The sequence below is a fragment of the Cydia splendana genome, chromosome 5 (genome assembly GCF_910591565.1).
Source record: "Cydia splendana chromosome 5, ilCydSple1.2, whole genome shotgun sequence".
NCBI lineage: Eukaryota > Metazoa > Arthropoda > Insecta > Lepidoptera > Tortricidae > Cydia > Cydia splendana.
Window position 1 is genome coordinate 10,637,043 of NC_085964.1, and position 21,093 is coordinate 10,658,135.

Consider the following 21,093-nt stretch of genomic DNA (forward strand, 5'->3'; position numbering starts at 1 on the left):
TTTAAATATTATAGTAACCACAGATATTTCGAATACATATCGTATGAGGCGTGTCTTAGATGCCTCTGATGTACATTCGCGCCTGAATATCGCCATGCCTTTATAAGTTATAGTGGCTTATGTTTACCATAAGTGTAAACCAACCTTAATAACGTAAGGAACATGCGCGTACGCCGTTGCGAGACGTTCCGCCCCAGCGCGCACCCCACCTGCTGACTCACCTGCCAACCAGCGTGTCGTGAACCTTACCCCGAACTCACTACGCCCGACGAAGTTGGTATTCCCTGATCCTTTCTTGTTTAGCTATTTACTACGCACGTAGCTAAACGATTTATTTAAACTTCCTGTAATATCTTTTTTTATGTCTATAGTCAATACGGCCAAATTTATCTGCGGAAAAATCCGTGCACGAGCGTTTTTTATTATTATATGTAAAGTATCATCTCCAAATGACTTTAAAAACTAAAAGCAATCGCTGTTCTTTCGATAAAGTTAACAATAGTATAGGTACTTATCAGAAAAATACGCTCTTGGACGGATTTCCAGCAAACGGATTTGGACGTATTGACGTTGATCTTAATTAATTAATTAAGAGTTAAGACATAACTTAGTTGGACTATAAAAAAAGGTAAAATACAGAATTTATATAAGGGCAGGCAAACGAGATGATGAAATATAAATATGTGATGTATGATTTATAATTATTTATTTCTTTAAACTTATTGTTTCTAGATAAAACCTAAGATATTTTTACACTATAATAAACATTACGTAAGGTACATAACGAAGGATTTAATAAAATGTAAAAACTCATTTAAGACGTTCGTTCCTCAACTATTGATTGTATACCATTGTTTATAATGAAAATCAGTCACACACGTAAAATGTTTATGGCTACTTTCGTTACGCAATTCAATTAGGTTGAATAAGGTTTTTTTTTAATCAATATATAAGAGACTTAAACAAAAACAGCATGAATTTATATTTGTGAGGTTGCCTATGGTAGGTTTCTGAAGCAATCATTAATTTGGAAAACAAAAGAGAGTCGTTTATAAATTAGACGAGTCAAATCGTCCTTACTAGCAAGAGACTGCCTGTCTAAAGTGTCTACCTAATTAACACCTAGTAATTAAGCATGCTTTGCATGTCTTTCGACCCCATACCGTCGTGAACGTCTTACGAGAGAAATTAATACTGTAAATGCTGGAGCTTCTATAACTTATCAACTGACCAAAATGTAATGTTAAAACTTCTTTGTACTACATCCATACGTATTTCTAGACAAACGGGTAGTTTTTATGTATCTTCCCTTGGCAAGCGCAGGTAGCATTGCACACACCCTGCGTACATAAGTCTGGAATCTTCATGCCTGCCAGTTCATCGCAGTTGGAGTAATGATCTTTTTCCATGCACATGTTAGTGCACAGGCCAGATACGCAGTGGTCGGGGCAGTCTCCGCAGGGAGGGCCTACGCGGTACGGGTATTGTACTATACCTTCGATGTTGCCACTGAAAAAACGAACAAATCAATGTCAATATGTGCTCATGTGCTATGGAAATTATATCTAAGTATTTAAATAAATAATCGGCCAAGAGCATGTCGGGCCATGCTCAGTGTAGGGTTTCGTAGTTACCATTCTGTCAAAATAGGCCAAACGGCGGCTATTAGTAAGAATAGTAAGTATCATAAGGGAGTACCTTTGCAGCGCTTTGTACATTAAGTACGTCGTTTTACTAAGAAAATAATATTTTTTGCAATAACTCACAAACGACTAGACCGATCATGTTCGCTATAGTTTTCATTGAAAGTATTTATTAAGTACAATTTTTTTCATATTTTTTGGACTCGTGGTTCAAAAGTTAGAGGGGGGGGGGACACATATCTTTTTTCTTTCGTAGCGCATATTTTCGAAAATATGAACTATGTCAAAAAATGGTTTTGAGGACTCTTATTCGTTTTGAAAGACCTATCCAAGGATACCCCACACACTATCGGGACAAAGCAAAAAAAAAAAAACGTTTTGTATGGGAGGATTAATTTTTTTTTTGTACTTTTTATTTTTTCTGTTGCAATGTATGATTTATGTATGCATGCCAAATTGCAGCTTTCTAGCACTAACGATCACGCAGCAAAGCCTCGGACAGACAGACAGACCTGGCGAAACTATAAGGGTTTCTAGGTGACTACGAAACCCTAAAAAGGACTTCTATTGATCCTGATATTATTAGCCATGGAGTGCAAAATCTCATAATCGTTTGATAAAGTAGTTGTGTAACCTATACAAAAAATATATACCTATTACCTACCTATCATACTGGACGAGTGTTAGAAACTGGTTGGAGAATCTATGTACATAGAGCTGCAAAATTGCAGGGAATTCATTCTAAACTGGCCATGGAATTTTGCTGCTGAATGCGTGAGTTGCAGAGAAATTCGAATATGAAGTTGTAGTTCTTCAAGAATCAATGAAACGAGTAAGAAACATATATACATACCCAGGACAATAATGGCACACGTAGTTATAGAACTGTCCCCACGGCCCTCCGCTGCAGCGCGCGACCCCGCAGCCGAGTTTGTGGGTGGTGGCCCAAACCATCTGGGTGTAGTGGCCTACAGCACGCAGGTTTTTGATAGGCGCGCCGTAAGTGAAGTTCTGGTACTCCAGAAACCAGTCTTTGATAGCAAAGAACCTAAAAATAATTATTATAATGAATTAGAAAAAAAAACAATAGAAATAGAAATATTAATTGACTAACATCTACATGGAGATCGGCCTGATTCGCGTCATTGCTCGCAATAATGCCCTCATTACTCATGCCCTCATGAGTCCAAAATTCAAAATTAAACCTCAGGTAAGAAATTAATTAAATGATTAATTATTTAATAAATTTTGGACTCATGTCCACATTATTGCGAGCAATGATGCAAATTTGTCCGATCTCTGTACATGAGACAAAAGACGCGTACAATTAATATTTTCTTAGATTGAATTTCATTTGCAAGTTCTCCTGAATTAAATTCTGTTTTGTTTAACAAAAAAAAAAACGATGAATTTTACTACAATGCAAACATTATTTCCCTGGAGGGCAATTCTGATTTACCAATTTGTTATGGTTTTGGGGCTTTTTCACTTAAAAGTGTTCCATTTACTTTTTTCGAAAATTCATCAACTTTTGGGTTATGTCTACTCAGAATCACGAGGTCTATCAATTTAAAAAAAATGACAGTTTTGTAACACGTATTCCCATACTTTTTGTATGGACCGTTACAAAACTGACACCAAAAATTTGTATGAAAAACTGGGGACACTTTTTTCTTTGTCTCATTCAATTGTACTCGTGATTCTGAGTCTAAATAACCCAAAAGTTGATGATTTTCGAAAAAAATGTAAATGGTACCATTTTTTCTGAAAACCCCCTTTGACAAGACCATGACAATCGTCTTGGTGATTGGCGCGCTGCTCATGCACGACTTTCACTTCATTTCTCAAGCACCAGCGCGACGATCTTTATGGTCGTATCAAAACCAGATCAAAGCCGTAACAAATTGGTAAACCAGAATCACCATCATGGCCTAGTTTTAGGGAACGTTAAAGTGGGAGGAGCACAAATATTCTGAGGCTTCCGTTTTTACCTTGAAAATTATACAATTAAAATCAAGGTTTTAAGAATTTCTTACATATATTACCATATGTCACTCCAAACTCCAACAATGCAGATGATTTAAATATATATATTAGGGGACATCTTACACAGATCAACCTAGCCCCAAACTAAGCAAAGCTTGTATTATTGGTGCTAGGCGACGATATACATACTTATAAATACATACTTAATATACATAGAAAACACCCATGACAAAGGAACAAATATTTGTATTTATCACACAAATAATGCCCTTACCGGGATTCGAACCCAGGACCATCGGCTTCACAGGCAGGGTCACTACCCACTAGGCCAGACCGGTCGTCATGAAAATAATACACAAACACACATAAATATAGGTATCTAAGGCTGGTATCCCCCCTGTCCAATTTCATTGTCCAATGTGCATTGCCTCTCTCTCTCATAAAGCAAAATGAAATAATGTTTGCATTGTAAAATTCCTCCTGGGAAATAATGTTTGCATTGTAAAATTCAACGTTTTTTTTTTGTTAAACAGAACAGAATTTAATTCAGGAGAACTTGCAAATGAAATTCAATCTAAGGAAATATTAATTGTACGCGTCTTTTGTCTCATGTACAGAGATCGGACAAATTTGCATCATTGCTCGCAATAATGTGGACATGAGTCCAAAATTTAAACACACATAAATATAGGTATCTAAGGCTGGTATCCCCCCTGTCCAATTTCATTGTCCAATGTGCATTGCCTCTCTCTCTCATAAAGCAAAATGAGAGACGCAAATACACATTACACCAAGATATTGGACAGATGGAATACCATCCTTGGCTACGCATTTTTAAGCAGTCGTTTTGTCAACTTGCGTCAATAATCGGCTCGTAAGGTAAAATACTTGTACACCTCTAAGATAAATAAATATGTTTACAAACAAAACTGGCACATTTCTGGCTCAACATAAATGGCATGCATAACAAAAACAGCTCACTCAACGGAAGCACATTGTAAATTATTGTGATCATATAAACTATAAATAATAATGCGTTGTAAAAAATCACCTTTGCAAAATCGGAAGGTGATGTAGGTTTAATTAGTAATTGAATAACAGGTTAAGTTATAGTTTTTGCATTCAAATTTAAACATTGGCATTACATTAATTATACCTAAAATTTAATATTCGTAGTTATTTATTCTTAGTTTGGTTCCGTATAAGACTGATTTTGAATAGGAAACAGTAGTTTGTCAGATGTGTCCTTTATTGCTCTTCATTATTTCATCTTACAAATAAATGAATAAAAGTCATCTTACTTGCATTCAGTACCTAATAAAACTACTTCAAACAAGCTACGTATGCCTATGTGGCGTGTAGGCCAGGAGGCGCATCCAAATGTGTATAATTCACGCGTTGAATGATGGTCCTTATGTAAGTTCATTTAAAGTCTCTTTTGGTTAGGCTTAGTTTAACAATGGAAGCTTATATGTTTTTACCGTATTGTTATTACTTAAATGTTACATTCTAAATATATTAATGAGTTAAACTTCTAAAAATGTCTACAAACACTTTACGTGACAGCTACTCCAATATAAAAAGATTCCGACGAATTGAGAACCTCCTCCTTTTTTGAAGTCGGTTAAAATTACCTGTCATTGGGACCACCGTACGACTTGAGATGTATAAATTAAGATATTGTTTTGTAAAAATTTTTAAACATTTTGAAAACAATCGGTATAAGTGTCTCTTTATCTTTAAGAAACAATAGGAATATTTTTGCTCGAAATAAGTGCTGTGTAAACACTAAAGTATGTAGTATAATATAAAAATGTGAATTAACTTGTTAGCTCATGTTTTTAAAGTAGGTACCAACCAACCTATGCAGTTTTTAAAATACTTACGCCTCTACCCAAAACAAAACAAAACTCCACCACTCATTGTCTAGCGGACCCCTGAGACATTGAAAAAGACAGATGAGGCTTTAAATAGCGCTTGTAATGGAACTGTGAAATCTATAATTAAGTATACACGAAATTACTATTATCCACATAGTAAATGCTCACAAAATCGTGACATTGGGGCGGACTGCTCCGCGGGACGAGGAAACGAAACGAAACATGAAAAAAAGATACATAAACATATATTTTATCAAAGGAGTATTCAAATGCTGACACGATTATTTGAAGCCTTGAAGTGGGTAGGTACTTGCGTAGCTCATTATATTAATTGTCAACAAGGACTCGCTTCGTTATTTTGTGGTATAGTCAATCAGTCAAAGTACTTAAGGGGTCGTCCAGAAATCATATATGTGATCATATTTGGCCTATTTTTGACCCCCTTACCCCTTGGTGATATTTGGTAATTTTAACGCAACCCCCCCCCCCTGCCACAAGATCACGTGATAATTATGATGCGGGTACCCTTAGACGCTAAGCAATCAAGGCCATGGCGAGCTTTTATTATTATATTTAAAGTTGGTGCGATAAATGTTTTTTATTGGGTAAATATGCATATAAAATAGAGCGGAATATTTGATCTCATTAAATTTTTGAGTAATATTGTTGTTTTAGGCTCTCCCGCTTTAAAAAAAATATTACACGTGATATCTTCTCTGACCCCCCCTCCCCCATCGAGATCATCCGTGATATTTTTCTTACCCCCACCCCCCCTCTAAACAATCATATGATTTCTGGACGACCTCTAAGTGTACGACGAAAAGCTACTTAAATTGAAAAAGATGGAACCAAATTTTGAATTAACGGGATAAGATGATAGACGTACCTACTAATTAATAAGTACGACTAAACAGAGGACGAATGTAGTACTTAAACTTTAACACATTTACTGTCAGTGACCGCCTAGGTAGGTTCTCTGTTTGAAGGCGGTTTTCGCTACAAAGCCGAAACCCATACGTTACCAGCTGCAAGCCTGCATTGCCTGCATTCAAGCCAGTCGTAGACGTACTTACAGAGCCAGATGTATTGTTCTTTAACTAAGTAGGTAAGAACTATATGAAGGTAGGTATTTATATGAATGCATTTTATTTGTAGGTTGGAAGGAAAGCGTAATGTGTAACTATAAGAAAGGGTGCGCACCAGGGTGTCTTCTCCGCTGCGGCGAAAAGGTTCTGACCACAAGCGCCCAGATGCGTCACAATCTTCTCTTCAATAGGGTTGTGCTTCAGAAAAATGCAGTGGTCCGCGTACTCTTGCGCTTGCCGTGCCGCTTCTGCATGCCATGACTGAAACACGAAGCAAATCTAATTAAGTAAAAATTAAACGTGCAAAGTGCGTAATTCTTTAGAGGCGATAAGGTAGAGAAGGAAATAATTCCATAATATGATCTCGTTTTATGCTAGGGCTAACAGGAAAATGGTCCCAAGTTAAAAATAATTAATAAAATAAAATCATTTATTGCAGATTCTCAGGTCCATATAGTTTAGTCTTTTATATCAATGCTATCTCTGTATATGTTATGTATTGATAGCACGCACTACTTGATCACGGATTCTTCCTTAATGTGGTTGATGGGAAAATAAACTCCGGGCACCAATGACAAAGATAAGGAAAGCCATAAATAAAGTATGTTTGATAGAGTAGGTACCGTACCTACTCATTGTACTCAATTCATAGTCAATAATAAACTTTTAATTTTTATTTTCGATACAATTTTGGGCCGTAATTTATCTTACTTTTTATTTACCTATGACCGTATTTTCTGTCGCATTAAAGTCACAAAAATCTGCACTTACCATTAATACCATGTTGGAAGCTGTAGGGCGAACTTTAGTGCGAAAGAAATTATGGTACAGTACTAATTTTCGCCGCACTATCGCTCGTCGAGGGCTAAGTGCATTTTCAGGTATCTTGTGAGATGGGAAACGAGCTGAAAAAAGGTTAGTTCATGTTATGTAAATTCAACCCTACAAATAAGTTAATTGATCTTGTAATAAATAGTAAATTAGTACCTAAATCATAATTTTATCACACACAGAAAATGGGCCAGCATTTATTGCGATATTTAGAATAAGCGAGGAATAATAAGTGTATCTACCTACATATTTTAATACTTACTAAAATGTTTACCAATTTTAGGTATTTTTTTGCAGACTTAAAGAAAATTGTTTCAAAAAACTTACGTCTGTAGCCCCATGACTGTATACTATGCAATAGAACCAATGTGTTGAGGAGGACTAGAAGAAAACACCAAAACGATGCTGGTAGGGCCATTCTGAAACAATAATAAGCATAAGAATTGTATGTCTTATAAAATTTACACACGCGTACCAAATTAACAGGTACCTATACTACATAGCTATAAAATAAATTTGTATCGCCTATAACCTATGAAAAACACGATTCAAATTTCCATAGTGCATTCCAATAGAAAGTCGTAAAAAAGTGAATCAAATGAAGTAAAACGAAGTATTCAAATCGATAAGGTTTCATCCTGTACTATAGGTACCTACCTATCCTCTTGCCACGCAGACCTCATAAGTTGCTATCTAAGACAAAATTAAATGCAATTTCGATTTGTTCAAATAAAGATTCAAATTAGAATATTAAACCATTTTATAAACCTCTGGATGGCTAGAGGCTATAGTGGATCACCAAACTAAAAAACCGGGCAAGCGCGAGTCGGACTCGCGCACGAAGGGTTCCGTATCATAATGCAAAAAAAACGAAAAAAAAAAGCAAAAAAAAACGGTCACCCATCCAAGTACTGACCACTCCCGACGTTGCTTAACTTTGGTCAAAAATCACGTTTGTTGTATGGGAGCCCCATTTAAATCTTTATTTTATTCTGTTTTTAGTATTTGTTGTTATAGCGGCAACAGAAATACATCATCTGTGAAAATTTCAACTGTCTAGCTATCACGGTTCGTGAGATACAGCCTGGTGACAGACAGACGGACGGACGGACGGACGGACAGACGGACGGACGGACGGACAGCGAAGTCTTAGTAATAGGGTCCCGTTTTACCCTTTGGGTACGGAACCCTAAAAACCGGCCAAGTGCTTTCCGTACCATTACGCAGTTACGCACTTAAATATTTATTTTATTCTGTTTTTAGTATTTGTTGTTATAGCGGCAACAGAAATACATCATCTGTGAAAATTTCAACTGTCTAGCTATCACGGTTCATGAAATACAGCCTGGTGACAGACAGACGGACAGACAGACAGACGGACAGAGGAGAGTCTTAGTAAAAGGGTCCCTTTTTACCCTTTGGGTACGGAACCTTAAAAACGAATGTATCATTTTGTTTTTAGAGCTGGACCAAGTTAACTCTTCTTGGCATTTGCAATGACAAAGTGTGGCAACGTTTATTATGAAACTACTCACTTTGTCCTATTCAAGTGGTGCAAATAAGCTTAGATCGACTCTACTGAAATGTGACGCGGCGCTACGAATATGCAAGGACACAAATTTTAACGACATGCTACTTAGTAATACATATCACCTACTAGTAAGTGTATGTTTGGTAACACATACTCGCAAAACATAATCATACTTATGTAGGTTCTATTTATTTTTATTAACGGACAACACACATCAATAAGAATGACATTCCTATTTATTGAACTAGTATTGACAGTGTAGTGATTGGAACGAAATTAAATACTTAATATAAAATTCATCATCATCATCATTTCAGCCTATATACGTCCCACTGCTGGGCACAGGCCTCCTCTCATGCGCGAGAGGGCTTGGGCTATAGTCCCCACGCTAGCCCAATGCGGATTGGAGACTTCACATACACAATATAAAATATAAAATTGGAATGGAACAAATGAATATCAACTCTGGCCCCTTCCCATCTCACGGGAACCAGTAACCAAGCAGGTGCGGCGGCTATTAAAGCGGCCGAAAATCTCAAAGTCCAGAAGTACAGGGGTCTCGGCCCCGAGTATATCTTTATGACATTTGGGGTTGAGACCCTTGGCCCGTGGGGTCCTAATGCTCTACAACTTTTTAAAGAGCATCAAAAAGACTAATCGACTTCACTGATGACCGAAGAGCTGGCAGCTTTCTCGCACAACGTATTAGCATCGCAATACAGCGGGGAAATGCTGCCAGCGTCCTCGGCACCATGCCAAAGGGGCCCAATTTCTTATTTTCTTATTCTCTTATCTATTTCTCTTTCTTATTTTCTTATTTTTCTTATTTCTTATTTTTTTTATAAAATAAAAGTAAATCAAAACTACCTGAAACTGAAAATAAAGTCATTCTATTTTCAAATATCAATATAATTGATGTCATTCTTACGGATAGTGTCTGGTCCGCAATTACTTCCGTTAAAGTCGAATTGTACGGCATGATGACTTGTGTTTATTGAACAATCAATTTGACATCATATACCTAAATTAAATTGCTGCTTTATGAGTTTTAGATTAGACCAATATATGTAGGTACTCTTCGTTATTAGGGTTCCGTACCTCAAAAAGAAAAAACGGAACTCTTATAGGATCACTCGTGCTTCTGTCTGTCTGTCCGTCTGTCACAGGCCCTTTAGTGACCCAAAGATGGAGTTAGACGTGCGCGCCGACCTAAAATTTGCGGCATTTTAGGTCGGCGCGGCGCGGCGGCGGCGGCGTGTAGCTAATTTTTTCATTTAGGTATTACCTACTAAAAACTGCAAAAAATAACTATTTATAGTTTTTCACTACTTTGCTTTGTGCCCAACCCTCGTGCTTTGAAACCCTCGCAACGCTCAAGATTCCATTTTTCAAACCACTCGCTACTCGTGGTTCAATTTTGGAATCTTTCACTTGCTCGGGTATCAATATTAGCACGAGCGGTTAAACAACAACTTTGCCCCCTTGTAAAACAAATAACTATTACATGTTGTATACACTCGCGTGCAAAAGTATTGCATCACTTTGCATTTTTTCGTCCGCACCCAATATCTTTGTAATTCTATACCCGATTCTGAAAATTTTGGTATCAACTGAAAGCTTATAAATCTTATAATGTAACGCATTAGAAAAATGGTAATGAAATTTCGAATCTGAAGACTAAAAAACATCAGAAAACTGAAAGTAGTCGCATAATGCTCCAAAAATAAATCAGGAAACTTAAGAATAAAAGTCATTTTTGTAATACAATATCGATTATTATTATTTAATTGATACTTGGTATTGCCACCCACAGCCTTCCTTTCACAAACCAAGTGGTTTTTCATAGACCTAATTAATTTTTTAATGTGATGATGAGGAGTAGCGTCCCACTCCTCCAGCAAGGCTCCCTTCAGCTCCTCAACATTGACCAGGGCAGGATTCCGCTTCCAAACCCTCCTTTTTAGGTAGTCCCACACGTGTTCCGTGTCCGGGCTCATCGCTGGCCAGTCCATGGTGTCGATGCCCACTTCGAGAAGGTAGGCTGCGGTGGCCCTAGGGGTATGACACGGGACATTATCCTGCATTATGAACCCCTCATCAAAAATACCGGCATAAGGAACAACATGTTCCTCCAGGATATCAGTGATGTACTTGGCAGCGGTCAATCCACTGTCACGGCCCTCGCCAGGCACGAAAACCAGCCCTGTCCGCCCGTCGTAGGAAATGCCGCCCCAGAACATTACGGACCCACCGCCATAGGCGACCCTTTCGGAGAAGTAACATTGAGTGAACTGTTTTTCTGGCCTTCTGTAGACTCTTCCTTTTCGGTCACATCCATTCAAGCACATTCTGCGCTCTTTCAAGAAGAGTACTGGGGTTCATTGCCCTTGTGATGGTCCAGTCCTTGTGATTTTCAGCAAACTCTCTTTAGGCTGTACGGTGTCGCGCCAGAAATCAGGGCCCCGCTGCGGGCCTCCTGGGTATCAAGTTCGCTTTCTTAAGTCTTCTTCTTATTGTCCACTCACTGGCAGCCACTCCTCGTACCTCACGCAGACGCTGCTGGATGGCAATGCTTGTCTGGTGTCGATCTCGGAGAGATGTTGTGACAAAGAAGCGGTCGTCCCTCTCTGATGTACACTTTCTGCGGCCGCTTCTTGGTCTTGAAGTAAAGGATCCAGTCCCCTGGAACCTCTGGTAAACTGCAGATTGGCTTAAATTCAGCTCGGCAGCTACTGAACGTTGGTTACGCCCCGCTTGCAGGGGCTGGACGATTTGGCGGACTTCAGCTTCAGTGGTTTTCATTTTTCCAGGTCTTTTTTACGGGAAAATACGCGGAGATATGTAACGATCGACTTCTGATAAGTGACTGATAACAACCCCTTCTCTACCCCCCGTTTTATAGGGGTCAAGGGTAGCGCAACTCGTGCGCGTGATAACGTGAAACCGCTTACAAATCGGGAAAATGCCGATAATTTGAAAAATACTGGGCCGGTTTCCATGTTTTTTTACTTTTCGTAAAGCTAAAACTTCAAGGAACATGATTACATTCAAATAATTTAGCGAAATTGACCAGTTTACAAATATATTGGGTGCGGACGAAAAAATGCAAAGTGATGCAATACTTTTGCAGGCGAGTGTAATTGTCGTGAATAAAAATAATTTTTCTCAAAAATGGACGGCAAAGTCGACTTTGCCGTTTAAAAAATAGGTTGCGAAGCGCGTAGTTTATGGTTAGTCAAAAATTAAAAAGTTAAAAACATTGCAGTCTCGATTTTGGGACTGCAATGTTGCATACAAATTCCATTATTTGTCGAGTTCCAAACTTTTTAAAATTTGAAATGGCCATATCAAATGAAGGCACAGGCCCATTAAACAGCCAAACAGATGATTAGTACCGCGACTATTTAGCTGTCTCAAATAGGTTGGCGTATTTTCGGCAGAAAAATACACTTCTATTTTTTTATTAAAAAAATAAAAAGGCGTCAAAGCTAATTTTTTCAATTGTTTCTACTTTTTTCTGTGAAAATATATACGTAAGAAAGTTGCTTTTGTAAAATATTTCTATGATATTTATATTTCTTGCACCATTTTTGAGAAAAGCACTATATATGACTCGGCTGGAAGGCTACTTGCTGGCTTCGGATTCAATTAAACGGACTCCCAAGGTCGTCCGTTTAAAACGAATCCTCAGCCTGCAAGTAGCTACTTCCGAGCCTCGACAATAATGTACTATTATCCACCCGAATCGGGCTTTAACGCTCAGTTGCCCGTGCAACGGCGCGCCGAGTGGACGAGCCGGCGGCGGCGGCGCGTATGAATGGCGGCGCACGTCTAAGATGGACATGTTTTATTTTATAATTTTAAATAAAATACATAGGTTCGAAGTTATTTAAGAAAATAGCCAAAAAATGACCATTCCCCCCCCCCTTTATCTCCGAAACTACTGGGTCTAAATTTTGACAAAAAAAATACATAAAATAGTTCTTTACCTATAGATGACAGGAAAACCTATTACAAATGTGCAGTCAAGCGTGAGTCGGACTTATGTACGGAACCCTAGAAACGCAAGTCCGACTCGCACTTGACCGGGTTTTTTTTCCTTTGGCCGCGTGTAGGTATTTTGTTCAAGGTAAACTTATGACAAATTATGCTAAAATATTTGCTTAGCTATAATATCTTGTTAATTTAAAATAACTCGTAAATATTAGAACTAATATAAAAATCAGTAGGACTATTGGTAATTTATCACTTCAGCCGGGCTAGCACAGCCACATGATTGGTACGACAGTATCTTGCTCGCGTGATTGACTACCCGTCCCTGTTTAATTAATACAGTTAGAAAAAGACGAAAGGGTAGTCTATCTCGCGGCGAGATATTGTCCAGCCCCTCCTGTGCTAGGCCTACAGGAAATGTTAATTTAGTTGGTAGGTACCTACCAATTTACATAAATTAAGATGTAACAATGACATGTTCCTACACTTTGAACGGCATATCAGTCTACTGTTTGTACTGTCTGAAATGTGCACACATTACGTACATTGTATATTAAGGGCGGTAAACAAAATTTTACGAACGAGTTGTAACTCCCCCCTTTTTTATCTACCTAACCTACCTTAATATAACATCCCCTTTAGATTTTCCCTTAAAATATGGCCATGTGATCGTCTAGCTAGTAGTTAGGACCCCTCGAAGTGAACCGCAGCAACCTCAAATTCTTTAATGAGTATCAGCTAAATTTTGGACTCTGACTTTATTTATTATTAGTTATTACCTAGATTTTTGAGAACAGATATTTATGGTAATAAAATAATTATTTATGAAAGTAAGAAATAATTTAAAGAAAATTATTTAGAGAAATAGAAAATTATTTAGAATTTATTAGTGCAACTTAAATGATGGTGTAAAATGTACTATAATGTATTTAAGTATTACAGCATATATGATGATATAAATATATAAAAATGTTGTTGGTAAAATCCTGCCACACCTATTAAGCTTCCGGGATAACATAGAAGCAGCACTCCTGAGATAAGCTCTTTTACACCCTAGCATTTCAAGGTTAATTATAATTAACTATCATCTTCTAAACGATGTGTGATTTAATCACACGTGCTGCTCCGTACGCCCGATGCAGGTCTGGAAGCTCTTAGTCCGATTTGCAAGTATTAATCGGAACACCTACCCTACCAGTTTAGCCAGACGGGCTATGACCAACACTTCGTAACCTAAACGCACCTAGATGATGATGAAAAGAAGTGTCAAAGTATCCATCAATCATCATAATTACTTATCTTTTTTATATTCAAAAGCTAGGGATGCTAATCCCATAGTCCCATTCCCCAAAGCTGATAATCTAGACAGAATTCCTAGTTCTCTAGATGTATAAACGAAGCACCGAGTTTATTTGTTAACTATTATGTTTAGTAGAGGTCGAAATTGAGTATTCACTCAATAAATCCTTTGTACTGCTCTTGCCTGACAAAGGTTCCCTAAAACAAACCGTACTTCAATCCCAGAATAGTCTGCGTTCCTAAATCCAGATTGATAATTAAGAGTTTATGTTGTAAATACCTGATTTTATTACTCAGTACCTCGTTCCTACACCAGACAACCAGAAATGAAAAGTAGAAATAAAATTTTATAGAAGCACTAATTCTTTCGCCATATAAATGAGAAATTAGAAAGATTTAGGCAGTTAAACTCTTTACCTTTTAAACACACATATTTTAGGATTAAGAAACCATATTTTAAAACCCTTAAAGATAAATATATATCAACCGTTTCAAATTTATAAACCCTAACTAATAAAGAACGTTAATAGACATCAAACAAGTGTGTGATTCTACCCTAATCCTACCCTTTGTCCCTAATCTAGTATATTCAAAGCATAGTTCGTTCTTACCATCGACCTAATGCTTTGTAATATACGCAAGTGTAGTCCCTACGAGAGGCTGTAAAGTTCGGCAGGCGAGACCGATAAGGCAACCTACAGGCCAGTGTATTTGACTCCCTCCTTATCGCCCGCGGGCATGGTGGATAAGAATAAGTCGCCCTATTCCGTGTATATAAGTGGATCAGTACCCTAGCACACACACGCACTAATCACGAGGGAAACTCTGCCACAACAAAGACTAAGTGTAATATCAGTCACGACAGAAGTCTGTCCCTGCAACCAGCACTAGCATGAACCGGAGCACCGAAATATATAAATAAATTTAATAGGAGACCTAGTCTCAATTACTGTCGACTTCAGTGGGCCCAGATTACTCCGGATGACGCGCACGTGACGTCCCCACATCCATCTAAACAGCTGGGCCTTGAGACTAGTGAGATAATTCGTCTCTTATGTTGATATAAAAGAGACGCCAAGTCCTCTCAAACTTGGAGCAATAGACTCCTAACCATCCAATCCTTTGGCACCGTTAGGCGGAGTGAATGTTTAGCTGGACAAACTGTCAGTCCAAACAATGATCTGGCTTTTAAAATAGCAAAAATACCCCATAGAAAAACACTAAAATAACTAAGTTATCATTAAATTAAACTAACTCAACAGAAAAGTGAAATTCCCCTAAACACTGTCATCTATATTTAACGTTACGAGAATTTCTTCCCGCAAAACCAAACACAGACACTATTCCTAGCCCCGGCTATGCATTGACATTGTCCCTGCATAACATGACGGCACTTAGAACACACAGCGTAGAGAAAACTTCACAATAACTAAAAACCCACACATGGCAGTAAAGAATCTCCACAACAGTCTAAACTTAGCGTTACGACGATTAAAATCCCCGCAAAACCAAGCACAGACACAAATTCTAAGTTTAAATTCACTAGGATAATTCCAAGTAAAAACAAACAGAAAAAGTCGCGGAGAAACTTCACTTCCCCGCACTACGTTACACCCGAAAACCAGAGTCACTGCTAGCCCGGTCGAAGAATGAATGCCCCTCCCAACGCTCCGCACCGGCCTTTTATACCTTTTACTATGGCGACTGAATGGCGACATAACGGCGACTGAGCGGCGACTGAGCGGCAACTGAGTGGCGACTGAGTGGCGACTGAGTGGCGACTGAGTGGCGACTGAATGGCGACTGAATGGCGACTGAGTGGCGACTGAATGGCGACTGAATGGCGACTGAATGGCGACATAACGGCGACTGAATGGCGACTGAACGGCGACTGAATGGCGACATAACGGCGACTGAATGGCGACTGAGTGGCGACTGAATCAAAACAAAGATACTGGCGACTGAGTGGCGACTGAGTGGCGACTGAATGGCGACTGAGCGGCGACTGAGTGGCGACTGAATGGCGACTGAATGGCGACTGAATGGCGACTGAGTGGCGACTGAGTGGCGACTGAATGGCGACTGAGTGGCGACTGAATGGCGACATAACGGCGACTGAATGGCGACTGAAAGGCGACTGAATCAAAACAAACATACTGGCGACTGAGTGGCGACTGAGTGGCGACTGAATGGCGACTGAGCGGCGACTGAATGGCGACTGAGCGGCGACTGAGTGGCGACTGAGTGGCGACTGAATGGCGACTGAGCGGCGACTGAATGGCGACTGAGCGGCGACTGAGTGGCGACTGAGTGGCGACTGAATGGCGACTGAATGGCGACTGAGTGGCGACTGAATGGCGACTGAATGGCGACTGAATGGCGACTGAATGGCGACTGAATGGCGACTGAATGGCGACTGAGTGGCGACTGAATGGCGACATAACGGCGACTGAATGGCGACTGAACGGCGACTGAATGGCGACATAACGGCGACTGAATGGCGACTGAGAGGCGACTGAATCAAAACAAAGATACTGGCGACTGAGTGGCGACTGAGTGGCGACTGAATGGCGACTGAGCGGCGACTGAATGGCGACTGAGCGGCGACTGAGTGGCGACTGAGTGGCGACTGAATGGCGACTGAATGGCGACTGAATGGTGACTGAATGGCGACTGAATGGCGACTGAATGGCGACTGAGTGGCGACTGAATGGCGACATAACGGCGACTGAATGGCGACTGAATGGCGACTGAGTGGCGACTGAATGGCGACTGAAAGGCGACTGAGTGGCGACTGAATGGCGACTGAGCGGCGACTGAGTGGCGACATAACGGCGACTGAATGGCGACATAACGGCGACTGAATGGCGACTGAATGCCGACTGAATGGCGACTGAGCGGCGACTGAATGGCGACATAACGGGGACTGAATGGCGACTGAATGCCGACTGAATGGCGACTGAGCGGCGACTGAATGGCGACATAACGGGGACTGAATGGCGACTGAGCGACGACTGAGTGGCGAATGAATGGCGACTGAATCAAAACAAAGATACTGGCGACTGAGTGGCGACATAATGGCGACTGAATGGCGACTGAGCGGCGACTGAGTGGCGACATATTGAGATAAACATTATTCCAAAAGTACCAGGATACCAGAATTGCAGAAGAGGTCGTTTGCCTCGGGCGGGTAACAAGGTTCGATTCAAGAAGAAAGATCATAAGTTACAGGTTGTTTACTGAACCATATGTCCTAAATATTAACGTTCATTATTGCTTACTTCAGAGTATAAATCATGTCCTTATTTACTCACGCAGTTTAGAAAAAGACGGAGCTATTTTTAATGACATCTACGCACACATTCATAGGCAATAGTCGAGTAGTCAGTTGGAGTAGACTAAATTATGATAAAAGGGAACGTTCGAAAACTCATCACGTACGAATTTGTAAGCATTATTTTACTTTGAGATATTTTTAGTTTACTTCTGAAAAACATTCCTGTATTGAAGTTTTTTTATGTTTATTAGTATCTAGTATATTATTTAAGACATCCGGAATTTAGAGAATTAATTATTTTAATATTTTTATTTATCTTATGAATTTTTAGATTTTATGTTTCGAAATTGTACTAGCATCAGCGTAACGGAACGTTTTATTGTCAACGTCAATACCAATTTGTTGTTGATTATTTCCTGAGGGTTTATTTTGTTTATTTCTAAGTTAAAATAAAGATTTAAAAAAAAGAAAGTCACGTGATACCTATTATGGATTACCATGGAATTGCTTCAAGTTTCAACTGTTAGAATATTCGATGGAATCATGAATGAAATATGCGACTGAAGAGGTCTTTAGTTTTACAAGGTATTTCCTTTTATTCTCTGTGTTTCAATTAAAAATGTGGTTAATACTAGGCAATAGGCATACGACTAGTCACAGTTCGCCCCCGATTTAAGTGTTTTATGAATTACTACAGTAATTTGTAAAAGACTTCAATCTACTCTAGATTAGTCGGATATATCCCCCCTTTTCTAAACGTGTAGTGTGTTTCTCAATACTAAGTGACCGCTAATGACTCAGCTCTGAAATTAGTTCATCAGAATTCCGTCAATGAACCATGACAACTTTTTCCCCAGTCACCTCGCTCCACCAAAGATATTAGGTTGTGAATCTAATAGGCTACTAATTAACCCGTCCTTGCTAGCTCAACCCGGCCGCGTCGAGTATTACTCTTGTCTCTACCCGAATTGCGCCGTACACTTCCGTAGAAGAGCATCTGATGAGACAGCAAAAACTCCCAAGCGAAACGAAGAGACCTTTAATTTTTATAAGTACGAAGCTTTCAAGTTCCATCGCCAAAATTCGAACCAATTTCATTGCCTTATCACCCTCAACCACGTTTTCTTGGCGCGTGTCTCATACTTGAATAAAATATACCGACTTTTAAGTTTGTTTGGGTGTGTATTTTTTTTTTATATAAACAAACTTAAAATTGACATAAATAAATACCCCAATATGGTATGATAAAGATATTTTTGTTTCAAAAAAAAAATACCAAAATAAACAAAATATTTGCTTAATATTATTATACCTCATATTGAAAGCAACATAATATATGTAATTGTATCTAATTAACCTCTTGAAAAGAGCCTCGTCCTTTTAGACGCTCACGGCCCTTAAAATATGTCGAGTGTCAGATATATCTCACCCAATCTAATTAACCTCTTGAAAAGAGCCTCGTCCTTTTAGACGCTCACGGCCCTTAAAATATGTCGAGTGTCAGATATATCTCACCCAATATGAGTGTGTGGGTTTCGTAAGGGTCTTATTACCTTGTGTAGTACTAGCCATAAAAACCTACCCTTGTGAATGGGTCGAAATTTTAACCTACCGATAAGATTTTTCTGGCTAGTTGTGTATCCCGTTCCCTCCCCAGTTTGTTCCCCTGCAAATACCGACACATCTAGTTTGATTACCCTCCAGCTTTTGTCTATCTGTATCAATCCAATCTTTCCAATAAAAGTACATACGTCCACTTAGCATCCGTCATCTCATATCATACATCTCTTTCATAAATCACCACAAAGTCATAACTATAAACACTCAATACACACACATTTTCATTCCTCCTCTGTTACACTTTCACACTGATTTCTACAGACAGCCAACGCGTCGATTAGTAATCAAAATGAGAATTTATATTTATAGCCATGAATTCATTTGAAAAAAAAACTTACTCATTTTGTCCTAACCCCATACTAGCCCAACATTTCTAGATGATTCCCAGATGATTTTAATATCTCTCAATTTTCCAATTAATATATATTATTTTATGTTGATTTATTTATTTAATAATTACTAGTTAAAAGTACTTTGACACTAAGTATTAGAATCAAATGATACGCACATAATGAAAAATCTGCACTTTTGTTGTTAGATTTTATGATAACGCTCCGCGATTAATTTCTCTATAATCCCTATCTTTCGCTCACTTACTGCCGTTCAACGCGCGGCATAAAAAACCTACTATGCAATAAACCACCGCGGAAGTATACAGACAATGACGAGTTGAACTTGAAACGCGCTTAACCATTCCGCTGCCAAACCATGGCAGTTCACACGGCTGCTTGTAACATCTAACTATTGCTCATGACCGTACATTGTATAGCCTTTAAACGACCTTAATCTCACTACCCCAAAACCCAGGCACAGCCATGAATATATAAAAAAACTGACCTAAAGCGATTATGCGATTAATACATTTAAAACCATAATGAAAGACTCTACTTGTACGTTGTTTTTATATAATTAGCCCATTGGCCAGCCAAAATAATGCAAACATGCTCACAAATAAATAAAAATAAATTTTATAAGACATTTATAATGATGATTTCTATGAATGATGATGATGATAAATCAAAAATTATAGTAGCGACGAATCATAAAGTATAGTAACATAAATGCTGCAAAACATATTTAAATAATTTTTTAAATTTTTATAAAATTATTATCCGTTTTAATGCATTTTTACCAGCCTATTTACATTATAAAACACACACCGTTTGACTTAACGTACCTATAAAAAAAATCCAAATCATAATATTATTAGCCATGTTATTCAAATTACTATTGTGAGATGTACTAACTCGTTTATGCACTGTTAGTGTTAGTGCTTAAAAATGGAGGCCTAGGCACCCTAAAACATCCGCGCCAGTGATTAAAAATACGTGAGTGAACATCTAGGTATTTTAAGAACTAAGTACCCAGGTGCTCCTAATACAAATACAACTGCATTGGAAGGGTTAGGTAGGTAATGAATCCATCTTTGATATAAAGAGTAAGTAGGTAAGTATTTATCTAAACATTGTGCAACAATTCATTTGTGTACATAATTTAAAAAAAATAGCCTACTGAACATAAGTTTATTCATAACTCCAGTTTATTTTATAACGCTACTCGTAGATACATATCCAAAATAAATTTTATTTATGCATAGTTTTTAAGAATTTTGTAAACAAACAGACCACAGGACTAAAATAAACAAAAAAAATATTTACGCGCCAGGATTCGAACCCAGTCCTTCTTAAAATATTTTCTTCATACATTTGTCCACCTTGAGAACCACTAGACCACGGGAGGGTTACAAGTGACGACAAATTTAACAATGGCTTTTATAACAAAGTGTTTTATTGTTTTGTTTTATTTTTCAAGTGTTTTTCGCACTAAATTACTAACAAAGAATTTTATTTATCACATGAAAACCATGTCATATAATGCAAATACCTATGTATATACCTACGAACACATTATTATGGAATCCATTGAAAACGTGTTAGGGGCTATTCAT

At 38.4% G+C, this 21,093-nt stretch overlaps 2 protein-coding genes across 2 annotated transcripts in view; both read right to left on the reverse strand.

The window, feature by feature from the left end:
* Window positions 1-21,093, reverse strand: part of LOC134790660 (MPN domain-containing protein CG4751) — a 211,404-nt gene that overhangs the window by 129,436 nt on the left and 60,875 nt on the right. The gene's annotated exons all lie outside the window — the stretch shown is intronic.
* LOC134790628 (serotriflin-like) overlaps window positions 690-21,093 on the reverse strand; it is a 33,372-nt gene continuing 12,968 nt past the window's right edge. Inside the window, exons 2-6 of the mRNA XM_063761486.1 lie at window positions 7,753-7,844; window positions 7,366-7,499; window positions 6,710-6,855; window positions 2,497-2,691; window positions 690-1,509 (exon numbers count right to left, since the gene is read on the reverse strand). Coding sequence (XP_063617556.1) covers window positions 1,278-1,509; window positions 2,497-2,691; window positions 6,710-6,855; window positions 7,366-7,499; window positions 7,753-7,844 — 799 coding nt within the window. The 3' untranslated portion in view covers window positions 690-1,277. The remainder of the gene's footprint in view (window positions 1,510-2,496; window positions 2,692-6,709; window positions 6,856-7,365; window positions 7,500-7,752; window positions 7,845-21,093) is intronic.